Here is a 25,420-nt window from a genome sequence, read left to right as displayed (position 1 = left end):
CCTTGACTTGGTTGCAATGTGCAAAGATGATTAATTCACTGATCACTGCAAATTTGTGGATGATTCTGCATAGTTCCTGGCCTCATTGTGGCACCAAGAACCCTAATATTTAACTCCATTTTGGGATATACAGAGTATCTGTCCAGGTAAAGAATTGTCCCTTTGCCCTTTTCTACTATGCCCTTTTTATGGAGGCTTACGAAAAAATGTAAGAAGAAATCAGAAAGAAAGATGTCCTTTAAAGAGAGCCTTAGCAGGCTCTGAATCTATTCATTCATATCATACAGCTGTTTTGTCTTTTCAAATGTTAATTATCTTATTTCCTGCCGTGTCATTACCATTAGGTGTGATTTGGCAGGTGGAGGTTCTGGCCAGGCTTTTCTCAAGAGTTCCAAACCAAGAAACTAGAACTGATGAATATCCCACTCAGCCCCAAACATGTTTTCTCTGGATGTGAGAGTGGGCATAGGGAGGGAACTGCTGACAATGTATAAGAGCAACTGGTCTCTCAGAGTGTGTTTCAAAATCATGCAAAATTTGAGATCTCCATGGTTTAAAAAGGACCTTAAGGTGAATCATCCCATAAAATGCGATTTAGAGGTCTATGTAGTTCATGTTGCATAAGGTTTGGGGAGTCTGAATGTACTGCATGCATGCACAAGAGAAGGTGGTTGCCTTTTAAAATACTGACTCCTCTGATAGTGTATTGTTACTTTGTATTTGAGTATATCTGTCTAAAGTGTGAAGAACCTACTCCTAAAAAGAAAAATAACCACTAGCCTCACAAAACTAATTTCCATATGACATAGCACAGGTAAAATACTTCAACAGGTGAGTCAAGATGAGGAAGTGAAAGGGCAGCTGGAGTGACTAAGGGGAATGAGAATTAAGATGAAAGACTTCAGAGGCCGCATGAGCTCTGCTCTGTTACCTTCTTAAGCTTCAGCTTCCGATGTTCSTTCAAATTATGGGAACGAATGGGGAGGTTTTAAGGCTTAGTGCAACTGTAGGCCTATAATACTACTTTAATCTATTTCTTTTTGAAAAGGAGGGAACATAGAGTAGAGAAAAGAAACTGTGCAAGGTGTTTGACAACAAAGAGTGCAGGGAACTCTGAGTTTTTTGAGGGTCAATTAGCCAGAAAATGTGCTAAAGACTACATGCTCTATTGGATTACTGGCCAAAGAATTACCCCAAAGCCATCAAAGTGGCCCTGTTGCCTGAATTCAGAAAGGCAATTACAGATTTTGAGGACATGCTACAGAAGCTTTAATTAAAGGTATTATTTCTACATCACTGAACATTGGAAATTAAATTTTTACTTGCAGCCACGAGAAGTGGCTTTTGTCTGTTGCTTGTGTGTAGTATGTCAGCCTAAGACATGACTGGCTTTGGAATCTCTTCTTTAGGAATGTATATTGTGTTTCACCCTACCCCTCTTGTAACTACCAATTATAATGCTGACATATTAAAAGGTGGATTTCCATTGCCAAACCTTCTGGCTTCCTCTGACATTGTCCCTGCTGATAGAGACCTATACAATATGATCTCTGACTGGATTTCAAGGTGAAGTTTACTGAAGTACTATTTGTACCTACATCTTTTGAAATTATCCTAGCAAAATAGGTTTGTGTGCAGAGCAGAAAGGATTAACTATATCAAGAGTAATAAATGTGTTATCCTTAAAGTGTATGGAATAGCAAATTGCAATTTTTCATTGACTTTTGGCTCTTGATGTACTTGATGATGCAAGCAACCAGATCTACTAGGGTGGACTTTCAATACAATTGCACCAGCAACAAAGGCAATCAGTTCCTAGCATGCTTATTGATAATGGTGCCCTTCAGGTGAGCTTTGGTGACTACTTGACTAGTGAAAACTTTTTAGGAAACATGTTTGTCTGCTCTTCACACCTGTACAGTTCCTGAGGACATTACATAGACATACAGTACAAGGAAGATTTGTCAACTTTGAGTTCCTGCTCAAAAGTTGCAGGTCACTGCTGCTAACTTTTTGGGGGGAAGGTGCCCTTTGGATTCATTTTGACATCAGGACTTAAATAAAGTTATACTTTGAAATTGGAAGTATCATAGAATTAAGAGTGCTGGGCTTCAGCTTGTAGTGCAATTTATTCAAACAAGACAACAGTCGGTGCATTTTTTTTCCTGGCTCCCCATACATGCCAGTAGTGTAAGCATACGTCGTTCATAGGGCCTTGAATCTCACTCCAAGGTTTTATACTTTACTGCAAGAGGTAATGTGATAGTCCAGTCCACAACACACTACACAAGTTTTGCTAGAAGTCTAAAACACTGTTGCCATTTACTTGATAATACAAGAAACACACAAAGCAGGAAGAAGTTTCCTTACCTTTGTTTCCTGGTTATTTTGATGCATTTTCTGGTTTGTTGTCCTGTTCTGTGGGTTGCCCAGGTTCTTCTTTAACTCCTGACTTGTCCTCTGCATAGTGAGGTTCTTCCAGCTCAGCTCACCTTTTCTAATCTTGGTTGGTCCCTCAGTCAAATCACTCCCCCCTGCTACAAAAAGCTTGCATCTCTTTTTCCCTCTTTCTTCTCAGTGATCTTTGGTCCTTCTGAGTTTTATCTGTTTCTTTATGTGGTTTCCTTGCARTATCTGTGTTTTTTTATCTGAAATTTACCTTCACTCCAAGTTCTGGTGCCTTTGCAGAGATATGTGGACAAACACCAAATTTCAGGCTTCAGCCAATCTCCTTCACTTACCACACATTTGGTCAAAGGGAGAGTTACTAAGATTAGGAAGCCTCCAGATGCCCTGTCTGCTAGATGCAGTCTGGAGGCCATTTTGACAAACATGGATAAACTTAGCAGCATTTCCTAGTGCAGCAATTATCATAATAACAGTTTTGTTATTAACCAGACTTCATAAATTATCTGTAAGGCCATTCCTTAGCTTACGTTCCTTTGGTGCAAGAACCAGACGTTAGTTGAACAGATGCGGATCCTAAAGCTTTTAACAGGTTCTTTCTTTTCTATTTGCTTATTGTCTGATTTCTTCCAGTCATGAAATAATACCACGTTAGTGCCATGTCTGCAAAATACCATGCAGACAAGTGATTGCACTGAGAAGTAAGAAACATTTCAGGGTTAGCATAACTAAGATGAAAAGGTGATTGGGAGTCCTGTTTCCTGCACTTTGTGGAACTACGTGTTCCTCTTTGAAATCAATTATATGTTTACATATTCACTCTGCAAGGACCCTCAAAGTAAGATAAATAACATTATGGTCATTTTCCAGCATTGATTGCTGCGTACAAGACTGAAAACATGGCTGAATGCCTAATGCGTAGCCTGGAGCAGAATAGTCAGAGCCGGAGTGAATGTATGGTTTCATGGTACAGGCTTGAGTTCAGTCAGCAGCTTGGCCTGCTCTGCTCTCTTCTCCCAGCCACRCTCTCCTATCACCTACCTTGAGCAGCTCTGGCACAGATCTGTGCATGCCGTGAGCCAGTTCAGCTCACTAAAAGGGCAGAAAAGTAACCCTACAAAAAGTTAATGCTTTGAGGAGTATTCTGGAGTATTTGAGGAGTATTCACCTCACTAGTGAGGTGATGCAATTTACCTGGCATTAGCTGCTAAGGAGCAGTGAGTGGAGAGCCCCCCACCTTTTGCTGGTGGGAAGCCACCAGTTCAGTGCAGTCGTATCATGAAGCTGTACCATAATCCTTGGTCTGTTCATGTTAAGAAGGGATAAATTTCTATCAGTGTTCAGGTTCTAGCTAAATTAGCATTTCACCTGATAGCATTATCACATAGCAGTTTCATGGCTTCCAGTATAATGTGTTGAATTGCCAACAGTTTTCAAAATTTATTATAAATATACATAATTTAGTTAAATGCTAGAGAACTTATGAAGTTTACCTTCTAGGGAAATTCAGTACTTTTGGATGTGAGGATTGGTACAGCTTCAAATCCCCCCACCTCTCTCCCCGTTCTACCTAACTTCTGACCGGCAGCCTGACGACTGATGACGCCTGGATAGCAGAGCAGTTCTTGTGCCTAAAACTGAATGTTTCTTTCGCTCTATGGGAAGCTGCGCCGATCTTGGAAACTGCCTTCAATAATTTGTTCTTTTCATTCCTAGAAACTTAAATCATCCCTACGAACTTAAAAAAAGGAAAAATATAGGTAGCAATAATTGTTTCCAAATTCTAAAAAACATAACTTGTTTTACCTACATAGTGTGTTTTAGCTCTTACAGGAAGCATGCCATCTGTAGCACCTGTAGTCACCGTGTCACTTCTAGCWCCTCAGAGGCCACCGCTTTAGAACTAAAACAAATACTCAGAAAGGTTTGGCTGCTGGATGACTAACCTTGGTGCCTGTAGTACTCTYCTTCTAGGAAGTCCAGTAATTGGTGCTGACACCAATTACTTCAGCAAGCTTGCTGTTAGGAAGTCCAGCTGAGGGGTATCTTATGCACACAAACTTTTTCACAGTCATGACTGTCCAGGCCTACCCCTTGCTATGGGAGTGAGAAGTGAGCGCTCCTGAAGATAGCCAGCCCCTTGTTACACTCGGTGGTTGAATCAGCCTCTGTGAGAAACTTGTGGCTCAGTATTAACTCCCTGAGCGTTGTAGTTCAAACTGCAGGGAGGAAAAACACATAGTTGTTAAAAGGATACAGTGATAAGAACTGCTTTTGCAATAGAGTGACTCAATGCAGTATTATTTTAAACCTCCACTGAGAGGTCTAAAACCAGGTTAAAAACAGTTAAGTCATGATATATTTGGAACTGGATGTGCCAGAGGATAAAGTAACTTTCCCCAGGTTACGCACTAAGCAGCTCAAAAGAATAGACAATTCAGGCTCTCAGTTTTCTCACTAACCGTATTGTTGAAGCCCTATTTTCTTTTTCCCTATAATTTTATAGTGGGATTCCATGACAACATTAACGTTTGCTTGCTTCTTGCTCTTGTGCCAGTTTAAGTTTACATTCAAGCTTCTAAAAGAATGTCGCTGTATCCTGCTCACATGAATGGTACAATACAAGCTTTATTCACAAATAGGAAAACTTTTACCACTAACTACAAGGGTACTTTAGGTTATGTTTTCAGCAATAATCTGCAGTGTGATCTGTATGTACGGCATTCGTTTCTTTTCTAAATTTGTTTTGTCAAGTTTTATTTTAACGCTTATTTTGAATACTGCTGTTTGGCAGTGGAAAGTGTCTATTTGGCTAGATTCATGTTAGCAAAATTTCAGTGTCTAGATATTTTTATTTTTGTATGTCCAATATAAGTAGTTGGTTTGCACTCATAGCTAAGATTTGAACTGGATGATCTAAAAGATACCCGTTCAAAATAGTTTTTAAAACATCTGCTATGTTACTGTGATCATTTACCAATGCCATCAGATTTCATAAGACTGCCAAAATTGAAGTACCCATTTGAGTTAATTTGCACTTCCAGCCAGTTGGACAATGAAGAGACTTAACTGGTGTTCCAGCTCTTGGAGCTGCAAGCTATGACTACAAACCCGACAGGAGATTGTTCTTAAATGAACTATTTCCACTAAGGAGCTAAAAATGAAGGTATCTCTGGGCTTGCCCACTAGTGGTCCAGAGCATCAGGAACATGTTCCTGAGGTTTGAGGTTAAATTTGGCCTTCTGTTGCCATTTTAAGAAAGCTCCCTGTAAATGCAGTAAAATGTGCTGGGCTGATCCAGTCCCAGGTCTTTAATAGCATTTGGAGCCATCAGAGAGTAGATTGTCCTTAGGAAATTATTGCAATCCTTTTGCATTGTCCAGAGCATGCTGAAGGGCTGAGTGCAGTGTCGATAACAGGCCAAAGGCTGAATCGTCGAAGCAGCTCCTCAGCTTATAGTTGTCCTCATCCTGTTACAGAAGCAAACAGTGCAGGGATGTTTCTTATCTGCACTGATGCAAACTGACTCACACCCAATAATTCACTCTTTTTGTAGAAGATGCTTTGTCAGATTTTAGGATATTGAGAAAAAGATGCAGGACAAGGGGGTAAGGGAAGTTCTGTGATACTGTCCCTCCTGACTTGTCAGACTTCTGAGTGGAAAGCTAGTAAAGAATCCTCCCTCTGTGCAAGGGCAGTACCACAAAAAAACACAGCCAAGGCAGCTTTCGGGATACAGGAGGATCTGTASGATTCAGCGGCCCTCTTTAATCCTCTTCTGTCCCTTGAGGGGACAGTTCACAGCAGTCACTGCAGCACCGCTAGCTGGAGGTCCCAAACAGGGTGCCTTAATTCGATGGCATCCAGGCCTCATCTCATTTTCAGGATGAAAATAATTGAAGGAAGCAAAAAAATATAAGCTTCGCATTTCAGCTTAGACCGCAGAAGCTTACCCCATTCCTTCCAGTTTAATGCAATTTCTGTTGGAGCATCACAGTACTCTAATCATGCTGGAACTGACCAAAAAAAGAGAAGGGAGGGGTTGTTTTTCCCCACGAAGCGTTCCSTGCCTCAGAACATATGTGTTCCATGATTTTCCTCTAGGAAAAGGCATTCAAAACATCCTAAATCTTACTAAGTTTGAGCTAGATTAAAATAGGATCTGCCTAGAGCTGATAGGATGAAATGTAGCAGTAGCAGTATACTTGAGGAGTATCACTTTTAGTCTCTGTCCCATTACTGAGTGCTGGAGATGTTTGTACTATATACCTCATTATTAGAGAAGTTGGAAGAAAATGTTTAGCAACCATCACGATTGTAAGGAGAGTAAAACTTTCTGACTGCACAGAGCCGGAGCCTTTCCTTGTCTGCACAGGAAAGGGAAGCTGCTTTTGCTCGGTTTTGTTCCCGGGTGGACACACGCGTTCTGAAAGAGGTGGACTCAGAAGGGGGAGGCTGCTGCTTCTGGTTCTGGGGTTTTGTTTTATCTTTTGAAGGGCTAGCAGATAAAAATGCCACTCACTTCAGAACAGAAACAAAAAACAAACAAAAAAGCAACTGTGGCTGCTATATCAAAGCTCGAACATGTTGCTGGTGTAACCTCCACACACACAGAGATAAGTTCCCAGACAGGAAAGGCTTTCAGTGAAAAAGTCCCCATGGCTCCTCTGTCTTCCATGGTCAGTTCAACTTTTTTTTAAAAAAAACTCCCAAATAACATTTAAAAACTTGRGGCTCGGTTTGAAGTAAGAGGAAGATGATCTGGGGCTTTCTTTGGGTCATTCATTGTTTCAGTTTTACAGTATATATGAAACTGCTTTAAAGCTCTTCTGCAGATGAGGAATGTAGGTTAAGTTTCTAATTATGTGACATGTAATCAAGCGTGACATTCCTACTTACCCCTTAGATCACAGGATGCTTTATTTCCCTAAACAGAAAGGTGGGAAACATTCAGGTGTTAGTTAAATAGTACTTAAAGCCTGCAAAMGTTCTTAATTTCAGTATCCCTCTGACTTTACTCATCTATACTAATTTCTATTACAAGAGAACCTTTGACAAAACAACTGGAGTGTGAAAAATGCCCATGCTTTGGGCTTCACATTTTATTTTTAACTCAAAGTGTTTCCTCGTTCTCTATCAATCATGACAACTGTTAATGCAAGAAAGTGGGAGCCCATTCTTAGCAAAGAGAACTGTTTAATACTGAGAGCTTTGTTCTCCATGTTAAATGCCTACTGACTTCTTTGGCCTGGAGAAATATTGATTTTTCTCTCACTTTCTTTACAGGCTCTGCTTTCTTTCCTGGTCGCTGTGCTGAGATCATTGCCAAAGGTCAGAGCATTGGGAAACTTGGAGTCCTACACCCTGATGTTATCACCAAATTTGAGCTCACCATGCCATGCTCTGCCCTAGAGATCAATATTGAGCCTTTCGTGTGAAGGCAGGACTTTCTTCCTCCTACAGATAGCCACTTTCACATGCAGCACCCTCAGCTCTTTTGTCTTTCTCTGCAGGGAACAGCCGCTTATGCTTTTATGTTTTAATAAACTAGAAAAACATAGTCTGGCTCCTTGGTAAATATGTTCCTTTTACACTGCAGTTAGGCTAGCTTCTGCAATGTAAGAATGTGGTATCTAGGACTAGACTGCGCCGTCAATGTTTTTAAAGGGGGAGAAAAAAGAAACAAGTTGGGTAAAAGCCCAGTGTTTTACAAGAGAAATGTAATGGCAGAGCACATGATTAGTTTTCAAAATCAGAAATGTTCCACAGACACAGCTTCATACTGTAACCGATTATGGCTGCATAACAGGAATCTCATTCTTTTCTTATTGCATGAAATAAGATAATTGATTAGAGCAAATGTTGAGTGAATGTGAGCAGAACTAAGGAGTTGAGCTTTTATTCTGTACGGTTGTCATGTGCTCATCATTGGCTGGGGGAGGAAAATAAACTTGTTTCATGAAAACCAGAGCTATTTTGTAAGCAAGATGTGTGTAATATCTGCTTCCCTACTCCAGACATAACTGTTGATCCTTTATCATTCTAAAGTCAAAGGGGGAGGGGATGAGGGAAATTAAATTTTTTCATGGTTGAAGTAAGCCTAGTGGTTTTGAAGCTTCAAACCAAAGTGGGGAAATGCATTTAAGAGCGTATGCCAGTGGTCTTCTGCATGAGGCGCTGAAAAATATGAAAGCTTTTGTCTGAGTGAGGCTGTGATGTTTGTCAGCAGAGGTTTGTGTGTTCCCTGCTGCACTCGCATAGCCCTACCAAAGGATTTCTTAACCCCAACAGCACAGCAGAGTTTTATCTCTCTGCCAGTCTTGCTTCTGACAATATACGAGACTCMCTCACAGATCAGGTTTTCCTCTGGGTGGATTTTTGTCAACAGTTATGCTAGCTAGGGTTTGGTCCATTGAGCTTCTGCTAGCTTGGAAACTGAGACCCTTCATCCAGACACAGCAATTCTTGGTATATCCATTCGGTGTAATGTAACTGAGTGGGTGGCCAACTCAGTACTTTTAAGCTAGCTCCTTATTGGGTTTCTAATGAAGTTGGCTATTGCTCATTTGCAGTATYATACCCATTTTTAATGTTGCATGCTAACACTAGTAAATATTTTACATTAGGCCAATGCACTGTGGCTGATTTCTGTTGTGGGAGCCAGATCCTCTAGGATCCCCGGAGGGGACAGTCCAAGGTTAGACAACTGGGTGATGGTGGAGAAGGATGTTATAGTTACTAGCTAAACAAGAAGAGATTGTACAATGGTGGTGATAAGATCAGATCATAGTTTTAAGAACTGCATGTCTGCACAGCCCCCTATCTCTGGACCCATCATGGCTTTTAAATGGTAGATCTGTCATTAATCTTAACAGGTGGGAAGGCAGCAGGCAAGGCTTTTTGGTGCAAGTGTTAATCTAGTATGAAAAATGCACTAGAGTTACCCAGCTGGAAACCCTACAGTTCCCTCAGATGGAAGCGTAGATTTTAGTTATCTCTGCGTGACAGACATGAAATGAGAAGACAGATACTGCCATACGTAGCACAACTGACTCAAGTGCCTAGAGAGAGTGAGAAAACTGCAACTCGCATTTTAAAGCCTCCCAAGGGATTATCCAGCTTGTCACTTGCAGGATATATCTCTCCATGATGCCTATACAACTGTAACCAAGCAAGCTCACAGTGTGGGAAGCAATCTGTAACACAGATGGTAAGTATTAAAAAAACCCTGTTTATTAGTGTGTCATGCATGGGGATTAGGATGACAATAAGGCAGATTTGCATTTCAGCAGAGTACAAGCATATTTCCATGCACTAAATACATTTCTCTGCACAAGATCTTCTGACTCTTTGGGTGTCCCAATTCTCCTGTGAATTTGCTGTCCTTTGAGTGTAAAGACCAGATTAGATTGGCACTACGGGCTTGAGCGGCAGTGGTATGCATCAACAAGACTTTTAGGGATCAGGCATTCCCCTTTTCCGTACCATTTGCTTGTGTGTCAGTACCTAAGTACTTCACAGCAGGACATTAGCTCTATTCCAGGAAGTACCATTACTTGCTTAAAGCGGAAGAGCAGAATCATCRGAAAGGTTAAAAAGCCTCTTTCGGAGCTGCTGAACACTTTCAGGACTACACGCATCAGCAGCAGCATCTGCAAGGCTGCTGTAGCTCTGAAATTCAAGCTTTGCTATAGTGTTGTGCTCAGGATTTTCTGTGAATCTTGACAAGTGGGAAAACTCATACAATTCTAGCATAGTTATTGCAGGACTTCGTCTTTCTTAGCCCAATAACAATTATCTGATACAGTTTGCTCATAGTTGTAGTCAGTAATCAAGGCATCTAACACTTAGTGCAAATATAACATCTTAGTGCTAGAGAAAGCCACTGTGGTCTTTATTATTTTTCTTTGACCTTTGGTTTAGTGATGTTCTCTGATAGAAAGCAACCACTGTCTGCCAATGGTGGTGTCTTTTGAACATCTTTTGAACATTTAATATTTTTAAAGGAAGATTTAGAAATCAGATTTTTCACTAGTGATCCCAACTTAAGAATTATTTTTAGCCTAGTCCTGCTGGTAGTGGATAGTGTGCYATCATTCAGGAGCTGAACACAAGCACAGCAAGCTGGAGCACTGRTGGTGGGAAGACTGAAGTTGGTACTAATGTGCCGTCTGGGCGACTGCTGGAAATTGTTTTGTTTCAGCCGGATACAGGTCATGACTTTTGGGTTTATACTTGCTGCTCTTTGGTGCTGATTCAAAAATACTTTTGGAGAAAAGGTGCCATACTGAACAGTAGAAAGATTGAGACCATCTGACCTCCAGCTCCCCACTACAGTTTTATCTTGTGCTTGCAAATCGCTCTGTTGTGTGTAAATACATACAGGTAACACTTAAGACTGATTCCCTGTCTGGGTTGGTAGCACGTTTACTTGTGATTTAAATTGTTCTGTTTGGCAGGTGACTATGGAATAGGCTGAGCAACAAACTGAGCCATCAGGCGTAATGCTCACAGCTGCCGGGAGGCTGCAGCCGGCACCTCAGCTTCATGTGACACCTCTGACCAGCCAGCGACCTTGAAACCTACCCCAGCGTGCAGGAAGATGAGCAGGGTGACGCAGGGGACATCACGCAACGCGGACTGGCTCTGCAGCCAGGCACGGGCAGGGCTCCATTTCTTCCAGGGAGAGCAGAGGGCTCCCCAGCACACACGCGCGCAGAGTAAGTAATGGACTTCGGTAGTGATAAACCAGGGTTATGGGGGGGGGTCTTTTGGTTTTTTCCCTGTTCTTTTTGGTAAATTTGAGAGATTCCACCCACTGCTGAATCGCACTTGCACCCTGTTCAGAGATGTGCTCACATTTCCTAACTTGCACCAGACAGTAGAAGGCTTAAAAATGAAACTCAAAACAATGTTTTTCTGTTTTTCTTTCTTCCCCTGGATCAAGTAACCTCCATCTAGAATAGCAGTGTGAAAGCTTACTTGCAGTTTTACACAGAAACTTGGAAGGATTAGGACACCAGTCGCCTGACAAAGTTACTGCTAGAAAGCTAAARCAGGCAAGTGCCGCGGCTTTGGTTTGGTTTCTGATCCTGGCAGAGGGGTGCAATAACTTGGGGGCTGCTTAGCACTGCCGGCTTTGCTCAGGGGACAGCACGCAAGGATGCCGCGCTGTCAGTGTCCTCGGGAAAAGCCCATTTGCACCCACATGCCCCAAAAGCACGTCAGTGGCGTGAGCGCCTCRGCCGGGGGCAGCCTCGCGGCAGGGCCAAGCCAGGGACGAGGAGCCTGCGGCTCCCCCTGACAGCACCCTGATGGGAGCCTCGGAAACGCCTCTGGACACCGTCCCTGCAGCTGAGGAAATGCCTGGACGGAGYGCGCTAATCCCGGGGCAGGTCACGCAGGACAGCGGCAAGAGGAAGCCAAAGCCYGGTGCCACCGAGGCTGATGCATCCACGTCCCTGAGCTGTGTCCTACACTGGTCACATCAGAAGCAGTGCTTTACTTCTAAAAACGAGCAAGYGTATTCACGAGGAGTCTGCTCACGCCTCTGTGGTGTTGAGGATGCAGAAAACAATTAGCAAACTAGCTGCAAAAATCTAATTTTCTACAGTACCACTGGACACATGGAGGCAACTGAATTGCTGTGAACCGCAGGGATGGAGCCCACGAGCATTTTCATTGATAACAAAGACACAGACTGGTTTGAAGCAAGGCCTGGTGCTTCAGGCTAATGAAACATAGAAAAGGCAGCGTTTCTTACCTTGCCGGAGGAGCTGCCCCTTCCAGCCAGCCCTGCTGCAGCAGCGGCTACAGGGCGATTGCTGCTCCGAGCACCGGCTAAAAGGGATGCCCCGGACCATGCTGCAAACACGTCCTGCGAGCACAGCCCCGTGTCTCGGCCGCCGCTGCGCTGGCACCTCCGGAAGCCTCTGGGCAGGCCTGGGAGCCGGGGGCAATCGCGCCGATCTGAGCACATCCCCCTCGGCTGCGGCAGGGAGCAGCACCGACAGCCGCGCGCCTCCCTTCAAAAGAAACCTCGCTAGGCTCCTCGCTGAACACGATACATTCTGCCGTTTATGGGAGCRCATGCTATCGCTCCGTATGTTCATTTAAAATCAGATTTAGCTTCCAATTAACCAATTATTGGAGGTAGATATTGCAAGTGAAGGCAATTCGAGATGCCCAAGCATTGCCTTCGTTAAAGGCACAGTAACTTGTGCCTTCCTGTTTACTATGCGTGACTAGATGGGTGATCTTTAACTTTTTTTCAAAAAAGGTCTGAAGGTGGCTTGATTATATATACATAAAGCTGCTGCTAGTCCTGGGATATACTTGCAATTTTTACTCTCTTTTCTTTATAACAGGAATGGGGCTTGATCTGTATCACCAACTCAGGCCAAACAGGAACTCTTTAGCAACACATCGTTGGTGGGATTTAAAGTGGTGCTAGTTAGCAAGGTTTAAGTAAAATAACTATCTAATTGCTTTTAGTCTGGTCAAAACAAGGAAGAAGGATTTTTCTGRATTTCCAGTGTCTAGGACAAATATTAACAATTTTCTTGTCTAGCGTGAGGCAAGTAATTAGAACTGAAAAGGTTTTCATTGCCTTTCAGTGCCCTTTGCACAGTGTCCTCCCAGGTTTTCCTGTTCTTGCTCAGATCTTTCACACCAGAACAATTCCCCGTCTTCATCTACATCAAACACCACCAGTCTAAATTAGGAGATTATTCATTTGTTGCAGTTGGGAAACTTTCTGAACTGCAAGTCACTCCCGTTTTATCTATCATTTACAAGAGGATACAAAATGAACAAAGAAACACACCAAAAYTTTGAAAAAGATGTATATTTTAAAATCTGAACGAAGTACAGTYTGCATGTACTGCATAAATCACATGCAGGTGAATACTATAAAAGATAAAAATATTTGTGCGCATACTTCATAAATCCAAGCACTTATATAGAATTTATAAATTTTTCATAGCAGAAAATAGCTGCRATTCAGAGCAGAAATCTGCAGGTAAAAGCGCACGCCTGCCCCCGTCGCGCTGTGCCTTGCCCGAGACGGACCCATTCCGCCCCGCGCAACGGCGGCTCCACCTGCCGCACGACGTTTTCCCCCTTTCGGTCCCGCTCGCTGCAATACGGTGCCTCCGCAGGGCTTCGGATCTGCCGCTGCCTTGCGGCTCCGCGTCGTAGGGCCCCCTTCCCGGAAGGTTTTTAAGCTAAGCCCTGAGCACCGCAGCGTTTACGGAGCGCGGGAAGGAGGGAGACCGAGCGCCCCGAGCCAGGCGGGCTGCCGCCGGCTGCGGGGGCAGAGGCCAGCGCCCACCGGCGCGCGCGGGCTGCACGYGTCCTGCTGCAAAATCCATTCAAGCTGTCTGCCTTCACGTGCAGAGACAGACGTGTCCGCACACCCTAATTTAAAACAGTTTAACCATGGCCTGTGCAAATCTACACATTTTTAACATTTCTGCTCGCATTTCTTACGGAGATTACTAACCTTGTTTTAAAATCACACTGCTCTCGCAGGTGCACGACTACAGCTATTCAGATAAAACTTTCAGCTCAATTTTTTGAACTTGATTTTATTTTATACAAATAGTCAACTGGTAGAAATGCACCTCCTTTATATTCTTGAAGTTAATTTTTTTGTAGCCCAAGAACACCAATGTATGTGCTTAAAATGCTGATTTTACTACCTGTTCTGTCAGGAAAAGGCACACAGGCCATGCTTGAAGCTCTGCAGTCGTAATATGAAAATGTTGCATTTTCTTTTCCTAGCCAAGCAGACCACAGTCACCGCTGTATTTGTCAACAGCTCAATGGTCCAATTGCAGATATAGTTTTAAAATAAGCAGCCCGAAAGTTACAGCAGCGACGCTCCTAGGAACATTCCTGAACTACTACTCTACAAGTTTATACACAGGATTGCAAGACGCATGGAAGACCAATTGTAATGCTGTGTAGCACCAGAAAATTATGGCATTTTATCCTCACCAGACATTATAGTCACCTGAACTGACATTACAGTCACTCAGCATTTCCCATACCGCAGTTTACGAACACTGATCGTCAGAGGAGCCCGGCAGGTGAGTGAGGCTTCGCCCCGTTCCTCTCGGTGGGAGACTAAATCAGAGCTCAACAGTCCTCCGTACTGCGGTAACAACTCTGTTAAATTGTACGTGGGTAAAGGGTCTGCTGGTGGAGGTTTTCTCATCAGTATTCTAGATAAATTTGTCATAAATCACTCAGATGTTTTGGGTTCGATTTTTCTTTCTTCTCTTAAAAAAAAAAAAAAAAAGAAAGAGTTGCGATGGGTAAAACCGTACGCACCGACATCGCCAAGGCTGGCCGTGCTGTCAGGAGACGGTGTGACAAGCAACAAGTACAGTGATCACCAGCTCTTTGCGGGGCGCCGCGCTGTCCTCCCCAGCGCAGCCGTCCCCGGCAGCGACCTCGCCGGCAGCGAGCTCGGCTCCGTACCCTGTGCTTGTCACGTCTCAGCGTGGGGCCACAGCAGAGTCCGTGATTTCTAACCCTGGGTTATCTGCGTACAGCTATCCCCGTGAATCTTCACAATTAGCTATTTTAGGCCAGTGCAGAAGGGCACAAAACGCTTCTCGGTCAAGTTACCAGCCTGGAACAACTTAYTGCATCTCTGAAATGGTGGCGCCAGGAATTATTTTTTTAAGGAACTGGGCTCAAATCAATCCTAATAACTGATGCAGTAGCGGCACAATCACTGTAGCGCTGAAGCCAACTGAAGAATACGTTATAAATTTATAGGGCACCTCAACTTCCAGTCGTCTCCTGGCTTCTAGATCCCCAATGGGAAACTTGTATCGATAGCACAGCATGCCGAGGACCACGTTTTTCATGAGCTGGCGCGTCAGGAGAATAATACAGATCCCCACGAAGAACCGGGCTAGCACAACCATGAGTATCGTACCGGTGATCAGAGGAAACCCCAGCTGAAAATTTTCACTGGTGTAAGCTGGTGCTGCGTACTGGTTATTCAACCAAAATCCCACAGTCGCTCCGGCTCCTGCTCCTAAGATAGTGGTGGTGTCTGCCCTGGTAGGGCTGTAATAGTCTAGTTTGGGGTAGTTGTAACACAGGGCAAGAGGCACAGCTATGGACAGCAGCGGACAGAAGGGACTCGTTAACAGCAGGTGATCGATGAAGTCCCACGCGGGATACAAGAGCACCAGCAACACGGCCGAAATCAGCGCTCCGCCAATCACGTCCTGCAAAGAGAGTGTTTTCAAAAATTTTTTAAACCTTTGTCAAACAGAAATCCTCAGATGATTATAAAGAACCAATATCTGCATTCATAAGAGCACAACAGCAGAGGCACTCTCTGAATTCAGCACCTATCCATGTTTTCTAGTCCACAGAGCAACACTAAGGCCCTATATACTAAACAGTGGAAACCTAAAGTTATGCTAGACAAAGATAGATAATGGGTAAACCTCATCTTGGCCTTGTTCGTGTGATTATGTCTACCAACTCATATTTTTCCCCAAAAAAACAACAGTACAAGTAAGATTCTTCCCCTCACATGCTTTCATGTCTTAAGGGTACCATCCATACATTACTTCAACGGAAAAGACTTTTGCACAACTTTATCTCATGGATGGTGTTAAGGTAAGAGACCTTAATGCAAACCCACCTCCTCCCATAATCCTACCAGTAATTTCCTCATATCAATAGGATTATCGCTTGCTTCGTTTGCATGAAGAGGAGGATGCTCTTTGTCAAAGGAAACCCCAATCCAGGAACGCAACCTCCAGGGAAGGCAAGCGCAGCGCCACAAGATGTGGTGCGCATGCCATGGATCCAAACTACCGTGGTGAGAGGGAGCACCTCTAGGCAAGAATAAATCAATAAGAAATTCGTTGCCCAAGCGTCTGAAGTCTGGCTTGTAGTTAAGTGCCTGAAGCAAATTAGTAGTTAAAACCTAATTTATTAACAGAGGCAAATAAGCTGTTTTGAGAACTTGATTGTTGTCAACAGCAATACTGGGAAAGGAGACAAAAGCTAACCCGTAACAAAAGCTTTCTGCATGTCACCAACAGCAGTCCCATAAAGAGCAATGTAAGAAGTTTCGCTGTGCTCCTCTCTAGACATCAGGACCAGCAGAATTTGTATTCTTATGAAATTGATTGCAAAAGCTATGGTTAATCACATACGAAAATGTCCTATTCTCCAGATTGTATCTTTTTCATGAAGTCATGGCAGTTGACTATTTTTATGCTTAGTCACAGTCTAAAATGAATTATTTATGAGATTCAGGTATAGTTAGGCAGGAATGAGGGGACTTTTCTTCACAACAGAAATATTTCATGACTTTCTAGTAAATGCATTACTCAAATATGGTTGAACTTCAGATGTTTACAACTTCCAGGCAATAGATTCACAGCACATTTAATTTTAAGCTACTCAAAGAGCCATTTTGCATATTCCTAATACAAATTTCCACTTATTTCCTTATCCTTGGCATTAGGATAGTCATGGAAATACCTGAAGTTGTTTACAGATGTATAAAATGTAAATACCATTAGGTGTCAATATTTCACAACGCCAAAATAATCCACTTTTTGACAGCAGTTATCACATGAGCACTTCACACCCAAAGGCACACCTCGGCTTAAGTAACCGCATCAGGACACAGCAGCGCCAGGGTTCGCTCTCAGCGCTGATGCTCCGAAATCGCATCCCCACTGYGTATCTCCATTTCCCACTCCACTATCTGTCCACCTTACATTGGAAAAAAAAAAGTCCTGACATCTCAACACCGCCTCCACGTGTGATTAAGGAGTGAAACTGAAAAGCTGTTCATGTGTTTTTCTGTTCCTATCAAAAGTATTTAATCAGACATTAACATCCCTCAAGCCAAATGCTTTACTTAGATTTACCAAGCTGACTCCAAACACTACCTTTCAAGCTGTTTCAACATTTTTATCACTTTCTAAACTCCCTCCCCACAGTGCATCAGGAGAGACTGGGCAAAAGCAAACCTGTGCTGCGTTACGTGACGCTTAGTCCTCCAAAAAGACCACAGTCCCCAGGAGGCAGCCAGGGCCTGAAGCACAGTTTCCACAAGGCAGCAGAGCTGGCTTCTGCAAACTGGTTCAGAAAGGATTGGACTAGTTCAACATTACGAATTATTTTCAAATTAGATTAGCCAGATGATTAGTTTCATTTTGTCTTTCCCCTCCAAACGCTTGAATGCAAATTTGAAAAATGCATACTGGTATGCACAGGCAGAGGCTTGATTTTTCCTAAAACCCTGAAAAGGTGGTGAGCTAGAGACCAGTATTTTAAGAAGGTGTTTAGCAGTGCAGAATTAATGACTTTTGCTCCTCGTCTATTAAACTTCCTAAGCAGATTATCAGAAGAGGAAGGACCGCTTGATTTTTGTGAGGAAAAAACGCTTTTCTGGAATCTTTGTATTGTACATTTAGAAGAGGGACCTTAATTTTTTTTCCTCTCCTGGAGACACTTTCAATATTCTCAGGAAGCACATTCTTTGCCTATTTGTCTGTGTAAACAGATTAGCGTCCAGTCAAACCTGCAATTATATAGGAATTTTTAAATTAGGGAAGGAATGGCTTTTGCTCAAGGTGCAATGCTACCCAGCAAAGTTTAAAACCACCCACTTCCGAGCTCGGATGCTCCGAGTTGCTCGACACTCCCAAGTGCCGTGTCAGCCCTAGACGGGGCTTCTTCCCCACTGCAAAGCCCATCTGCCGTGGCGCCAGGCCTGCGCTCATCCCCGGCCCACCCCCACCCCATGCAGCCCTGCCAGCCTCGCCGACCCTGGCAAGCAAAAAAGAGGCTTTACTTCTATCTATTTTAACTGGAAAGGAGGATATTTGCTTTGCTACCTAAAGAATGAACCAGTACTGGGTTTCTAATGCTGCAAGTTTAAGTTACTTTCCTGTACTACAGGAATAAAAGCAATTGACATAAATATCCAGTTGCATGGGATATATTAGATACAGGATTTGAGCAATTTAAAATACCGCTGACTTATGCTTGTACACAGGGCAGTAGCAGTGGTTCAGCAAACGCTACTTTTAGGACTTTTCCCGGGAAAATTGGGCATGTCCGTGCAGGGTCCAAAGCTGGCAGCAGCACTATCGGTGCATTTCTGGTGCTGAACTTTTGGTACAAGATTTTACAGTAGATTTTTTTTAGGATTGCAAAACCATGCGGTTTGGCTTTTTGAAGGCAAGACCATTTTATACTCTTCCCATTACAATTAAACTCATGCTGAAGGCTGGAATCTCAAACACTGATAAAAGACCCCTGGAGCATCAAATGGCATCCCAAATATGGTGGCATTCAAAGATATTCCCTGGTATTTCCAACCAAAGCAATAATAAGAGTTTTCCTGCTCTGTCTTGTATGTAGTCACTTAATGCCTGAATTCCCTTCATGGTTTCACTTAGAAATAGGGTTATGCTATACTCGCTCTTCTAAACAGAAACATATTGTTGGCTTTCTACTCTTGAGAGACACCCTGCTTCATCCTATGAAGACTGTACTGCTACACAGCGTAAAATGATGGCAGTGTGCTGTTTATCAGCTTTATAATATTTAAGACAGTTTCAGGATTAATGGTGTTATTAAAAAAACCTGAGATTCGGCACAGAAATAAGCAGGGTGCCCACTACCGAATCCTCTGTCTTTAGAGTAGCGTAATTTGCAATAAAAGCATCAAGATTGAATCTAACCTATTGAATCTATTGAATTTATCATTAAAAAAAAAAAAAAAAAAAAAAAAAAAAAGACCTTTCGATTTCTCCTTCTACCCTACCCCCAGTGCTGGCCAGCACAGAACATTTTTGCTTTTAAACCGGGGCTGCGCAAATGGGGAGCTGCCATATTAGTGGGCTTGTCACGAGATTAAACGTGGCTCTTGAGCGGCTGTCTGCTTCCCTAAGCTCCCGTCGCTCRCTGGAGCCGGGCCGGTGTGTCACGACCAGGGGAGAACCCAGTGCTCCTGCGACAGCTAATGCAAAATCCATTAGTTTGGTGCATTATGGAATTCCTGGCACTGCCCTGAGGGGTCAAAGAAGGATAAAAGCCTCCCCGCCTGCCCCTTGCTTTCAGGATCACCCTCAGCTGATTGAGTCCTCCTGAATAGGACCTACATGGTATTTCTCGTATCTTTTGGGGATACTGTGCACTCAAAAGAATGCCGTCATTCATCGTTTCAAATATGAGATGACTCAGACATGCTCCAGCAATGGCTGGAGAGAAAAAATTCTTCACCTTGCTGAGACGGGGACCAAAAATTAGGCCGAAGTTTTAAGACAGAGTGTGAAGGGATATTCAAAGTACAAATGTCTGGGGGAAAAAAAAGAGTCCTAGTCCAAGTGTCTCCAATCGCTCTTCGTTTCTTAAGAACAGTCTCTTTAAAATTACAGATTCTCTGCTTCAAAACTTGACTCCAAATTTTTACATTGCCTTTTCCTGACAACTCCCAATCCGCCCATGGCAGCTCTTCAGGCCCTATGATTTGGGATCTGACAGGCAAGGGAAGGCCCTGCCTCCTGCCCACTTCTCCACGAACATGGAGCAGGCTCATGTCCAGGGCATGCAGGAAGGTTGTTTTCATTAAATTAGCTATAAACGGTGCAACCTTCTTGCTCCCCCTCCCGCTCCTGAGGCCGCTGTGACGCGAGGGCAACGCGAGCGATGCCGAGCTGCAGCCCTCGCCGCTTGTTCGCTGCTTCCTGAACTGGGAAACATTCGTGGAGTCACTGGATACATTTCACTTGTTCATTCGCTTTAATAAAAACATTATGATGACTTAATACATAATTATATCTTTTCTGTATTCATTTTCTATTGAGAACCTAGTTAAAAGTCAATTTGGCAAAACACCGGGGAGAAGGAATCGGTGGCCCAGCAGGGCCGTTTTGGCGACGGCTCGGCTGGGACGGGCGCGCGGCTCCGCAGCACGTGTTATTTGCAGGGAATCCTTCATTGCAGGGGGAAAGTCGATGCCCAGCACGGGGCAACAGCAGCAAGGCAGCGACCGTGCCAGCGCTTCTCCCCGCTCCCGCCGCCAGCGAGCCGCTCGCAAGGCGAAGACCCGAGCGAAGCCTGTTTGGCCTACTGACAGGCAGGATTTCTCACAGCTAAACTGAGGAGCTTTTTTATTTTAGAGCCTTTTTTTATGGTGTCAAAAGCACAAAGGACCTTTTCTTCTTTACCCTAAAATCCATCTAAATTTAGAGGCGTCTTTCATTATTATGGAACAGCAAGGGAAATATGCTAAGAATTTTTACTGATTGACTTAAGGTCACTGGTTAAGGAAGGATGTCTCCAGCTTAGGTTTAAGATATTGTTTTGACCCACCAGGGCTGGAAGGGAAAGTCAGGCCATATTTTATAGATAACCTTAATCTCATAAGGGCTCTCTTTCTGATTTCATCAAGTCTCCTTATTAGAGCAAACATGATTATTACTTAATGAAAGACGTAATGTTTCCTCCTATGCAACCAACATACAATGTGTACCAAACAAATACATGGAGCCAGCTAGCAGTCTGCGTTCCTACTCAGGGACTCGGATCACCCCTCTGACAACTACATGCGACAGATCAATAACAGTTCCTCTCGTCAGGAACCTACTTTGTAATCAAGGTTATGTTGAAATCTGCTCCTAAAGCAGGATGGACATCATTTCTCTAAACAACCATGGCCTACAAGTTTATCCTACAAAGAGTCACAGATATTTTATGAATATTTTTGGATGAAGCATTTGTGCATCTAGGTCCTTTGAGTTTCCTGCCAGTTTAATATTTCTCGAAGCTTGCCATAATAATTTTTTAAGCTCTCACGTCCCTGCATGGTAATATGAAACATGCTACTCCTCAGTCCCCAGAAGACAGCCTAGTTGTCAAGTCTTACCGTGGCTGGTAGCCGGCATGACTCACGGAGCTGCTATTCCTCCGCGGCACTCCCAGGCGGACCCAGCCCGCAGGGTTTCCTGCTGACAGCACTGACACTATTGCCCAAAGAGCTTAGCTACACAGCAGCGTAAAGTTGCTCAAGTGCATTCTTTACAATTAAAATTTCAAAACACGGGACTACGATTCACATGCCACACCACCCTCACCTGGCTTTTAAACCCCCCATGCTGGCGGGCTCCTTAATTGCACACATAATTCCCTTTCGGATTCAAATAGCAGTAGCCTGGGGGTTTCCTCCCCACTGCCTTTGAACGCACAGCCTAAAATTTAGTGGCATTACTTATATACTCCTGCAGTGCCACAGCGGAGGCAAGACGTACATCATTTGAAGCGCAGGAAAGGGGAACGGCGCTGCGCACGCGAGCGTGCACAACGAGACCACAGAGAGGTGGGCGGCGGGGGCCGCGGCCGCGCTCCTTACCAGCACGGTGTGCATCCCCGTGTAGAGCCTGCTGAGGCACACCAGGGAGGAAAACACAAACGCCCCCGTCAGCCCCAGCTCAAACGGGTACTGCGGAAAGAAAAAACACACACGTTACCCCGTTATCCACTTTAACGTCAGTGCATATCTGGAATAAAGTATCCGAACAGCCCCCTGACCTAAGGATCTAGCATCAGCCGATCTGCCACCCTGGGGAAAGGTCCCCCGCGGTGGGGGACAGCCTGCCCCGCTCCGCAGGGTCCGGTCTGGGCGCGAGAAGCCTGGGCAATACGTGGCATTCACAGAGCTGTTCCCCTTGGCATCCGTCTGCAAAATCCAGCAGACCTGGCGCTAAATGCCAGCGAAGACCTTACAGAAGGGAGAAAGGCAGAGCACATCATACGAGCGACCACCAAGGTTGAACTGCTGCCTCCAATCGCCCGGGAGGGAAACGTAATACTGGAGTCCGACCTGATCAATAGTTCTCAAGCAGCAGGGCGAGAGGGAAAATCAATGTCTAGGCTGAAGCGATGATCCAGTTACTAGAGCAGTCAGGACCACTCTTTCCTGTCACATTTAAGGATTAATAATCTTCTTAGGAAGCTGTTTTCACATAATTCCCTCTCCAAGTTGCCCACTAACATGGAAGCAAGTGTTGAAAAAAATCAGCATTTAAAAAGGAAAAAAAAAAAATCACATTTGGTAAAGCATTAGCACTTAATCCACTCATTCAACTCCTGTCTTAGGGCTCCGCTGAAGATGAGTTTGGAGGACTCATTTTAGTCTGCAAAGGACGTTTTTCTGAAAAATAAAACAAAACCAAATATAGAAAAATGCAATAAATTCACCCAATTTGACACACAGACTCCTGAGAGTCTCCTGACTGAATAGATGACCACAGTGGCTATAGGTCAGGGCAAAAACTCTTCTGCAGCTCTCTTAAGCATAACAACTCACTTCTGATCCCTTCCCTCTGGCATATTCTAGCCCCTGACAAAGATAGCTCAGACCCTGTCTACAGATGTCACTCCCAATTCATAAAACACTATTTTTTCCTCACTTTTCTAAGCCTTCAGAGTATTTACATCTGCTTTATCCCCTCTTCAGCAGGCAGGCTGGGAGCTAGTCCAGGTCAGTAATCGATTACTAGGGCAGCTCTGGAAGACGGCAGCATAATGTACTGGTGGATTTTTCCTTCTTAATAGAAGCAATTAAATCATTTAATTATTTTACAGCAGCTTTACTGTTTCATGGCAGTTTCCAACGAGTGTGAGACTGCCTGCGAAGAGCTACATGTCCCACTGTCAGCTATCGCCTAAGAAGAGGGAGAAAGTACCACTAACCAGGTCCTTTGGGCAGGTCCGTCGAGGCACTGCCACCTTCTGAACAGCGCACGGCTAGAAAGACAACGCAGCCTTCAGGAGAGGCTAGGGATGGGATTTTTCCTCAGATCTGATCTACTTAGAAGCAGGTTCAGAGACCTCAGTGTCAAGGTTCTCACTTCTTATAACCAGAGTTATATAAARCCACCATATCCTCTTCTAAACAAAAACTGGAGTCCATCTCCASTATTTACAGCCCCATAACTTTTACCAAATGGGTGGTTGCACTTTGTTCCTGCTCTTATGCTGGAACTACCCAGCGTGTCCCAGAGAGGACAAGCAGGGACGCTCAGACACTGAGAAGCACCAGTCAGACCAAGGCCCCCTTGGTTACATGGGCTTGGCTGAAACACACTGGGGAAGGTGGAGAAACATTTCAGTATGATGCAGCCAGGAAGTTATTATTGCTAGGATACAAGAAATACATGTTAGGATTCATAAAATTAAATAAAAGTAGTCATCATGGAGAAGGAGTCTGCAAGATCCAGGAGACAAAAGGCTGAAGGTTTGGGGGAAATAATTATGAGATCTCCCCAAGCAGCCCACAGCAACAGCGCAGTGGAACTGACGCTACTTGTCTGCAAAACAAAGTGTGCAGGTGCTGTTAGTCCGATGCAAGGAGATTTCCAAGGACACTTTTCCTGCCTCACCCAGCGCATGAAGTGACACGCAGCTCCTTCGGTTTCCGGGGGAGCTGGCGTTTCCCAACACGGAGCCGGGCGTGCTTCCACAGACAGCACGCAGGCACCCCAACGCTCGCGCAGGGATCCTCCGCGACGGCACCAGGGCTCCCCCCAGGCCCCACCGCGCAGGCAGCAGGCGGTCACACAGCGAGCTCCCAAGCCTTGACGTGGTAGCACACCCACCAGCCACCCTGAGCTGGTTTTGTGCTACAGAAGCGACATTTCCACTAAATTTCTTTTTGAATCTACTCTCTGCCAACTATGGATAACCACAGGGAAAAGCATATGCCTGTGGAAATACAGGGAGCTCCTCCACAAGTGGCAACAACTTCGGATTTGTTAGTGTTTTCTGCAGTTTAGGGGAAGTAGCCAAATGCTTTTTTTTTTTTTTTTTTAACCCCTTACCTTGTACTGGTTCATGGTTGCAATCAGAAAGGAGAAGGAGATGGCAGTAGCTGCCATGGCATGGGTGGACGGCATCCCGTATTCTGCATCCGTCCTCCTCTCCAGCTTCACCACGGGCGGCGAGAGGGGCCGGGGCCACTTCAGGATGTCCTTGGAGACCTGGCCAATGTACATCACTATCTGCAGAGAGAGGACCCAACAGTCAGCGCAGGGGACTCCCGCTCGGCCCACCCAGGAGACCTCTCTGCTTCTGAGCTTTTTGCTGCCAAATCTGCCACTCCGAGGACAGAGTTTATCCCCTGAATTATTAAAGGTTTTTCCATTATCCCGGGCAGTGAAGGAAGCAGCAGCTTTACAGCACAGTGTTGTAACTCGATCGGATCTGGGACCAAAAGGAGGTTTCACCGAAGAGATACGACACTTTTGGATGGGCCGAGACAGACAGCTGGCTCCTACCCTACATTAGCAAAGGTTAAGTTTAAATCGTTTCCTTTCTATCCCTTATAACCTCTTTCCTGCCAAGCAAACAGGCATACATGACATTTTTCTGCCGCCACCTTCCAAATGCCGCCTTGCCCATGTGCGCCGCTGCCGCCTCCACGCGGCTCTCCAGGCAGCCGCAGCTCCGCTTCCCACAGCTCCCGCGCCGCCCGCTGCGCCGCAGGACTTCCACGCCGAGGCTCCCAGGTAACAATCCTGGCAGCGCCGGGATGGTGGCAGGGAGGAAACTGGATGAGCAACATCACGTCCCAGTTCTCCGACCCTGCTCCCTACCAGCAAAGCGCTCCTGTGCGCTGCCTGGGAGGCGTAAGCAAGGGCTCTGCTAATGCTCCGCCAAGCAACGCAGCGCACTGATTTCCTGAAAGATCTGGAGGGGGAAATGCTGCGTGCCCAGGTCACTGGAGACAGCAGGAGGGAGACGCACTGACCCCATCTCCAGCGTATTATCACCACCACTCGTGGCACGCCTGAGTGCTCCTATCTCACAGCGATACGCAGGGCGTAGGGCAGCTACTGGATACGGTGCTCCCGGCTGTTCAGAGCAACCAAGAGCTCATGGAAAGAAAGTCCTAAAGAAACCCCTGGAAGAACTATCAGGTTAATGCATCAGTTTCAACATGGATGCAGGC

General features: G+C 44.7%; 2 protein-coding genes across 5 annotated transcripts in view; one reads left to right on the top strand and one right to left on the bottom strand.

The window, feature by feature from the left end:
- FARSB (phenylalanyl-tRNA synthetase subunit beta) overlaps positions 1–8,376 on the top strand; it is a 41,895-nt gene extending 33,519 nt beyond the window's left edge. For 3 of the 4 annotated variants that reach the window (XM_026073066.1, XM_026073072.1, XM_026073071.1), the window contains exon 17: positions 7,693–8,376. In XM_026073066.1, the coding sequence (XP_025928851.1) occupies positions 7,693–7,844 (152 nt within the window). In that variant the 3' untranslated portion in view covers positions 7,845–8,376. The remainder of the gene's footprint in view (positions 1–7,692) is intronic. The other variant, XM_026073068.1, reaches the window with a different exon arrangement.
- A 2,977-nt stretch (positions 8,377–11,353) lies between these two features.
- Positions 11,354–24,470, bottom strand: SGPP2 (sphingosine-1-phosphate phosphatase 2). The gene is made up of 3 exons (XM_026073073.1): positions 24,291–24,470; positions 21,821–21,910; positions 11,354–15,656 (listed from the first exon to the last, which is right to left on the bottom strand). Exons 1-3 carry the CDS (start codon positions 24,462–24,464, stop codon positions 15,111–15,113), a joined length of 810 nt encoding a protein of 269 aa, XP_025928858.1. The 5' UTR covers positions 24,465–24,470; the 3' UTR covers positions 11,354–15,110.
- Between the last annotated feature and the right edge of the window lie 950 nt (positions 24,471–25,420).

This window comes from Apteryx rowi, unplaced genomic scaffold, assembly GCF_003343035.1.
Source record: "Apteryx rowi isolate R43461 unplaced genomic scaffold, aptRow1 scaffold_36, whole genome shotgun sequence".
Classification (NCBI taxonomy): Eukaryota; Metazoa; Chordata; class Aves; order Apterygiformes; family Apterygidae; genus Apteryx; species Apteryx rowi.
Note: the sequence above shows the minus strand (reverse complement) of the source record. Positions and strands in the feature narration are given on the sequence as shown.

What these genes read in the sequence shown, in the direction of transcription:
- SGPP2 (XM_026073073.1), bottom strand. Translation starts at nt 24,464, where the DNA reads ATGTACATTGGCCAGGTCTCCAAGGACATCCTGAAGTGGCCCCGGCCC. An exon ending in CAACCATGAACCAGTACAAG is followed by an intron (nt 21,911 to 24,290) that starts GTAAGGGGTTAA and finishes TTCTTTCCGCAG; the next exon opens with TACCCGTTTGAGCTGGGGCT. An exon ending in CGGGGATGCACACCGTGCTG is followed by an intron (nt 15,657 to 21,820) that starts GTAAGGAGCGCG and finishes CTCTCTTTGCAG; the next exon opens with GACGTGATTGGCGGAGCGCT.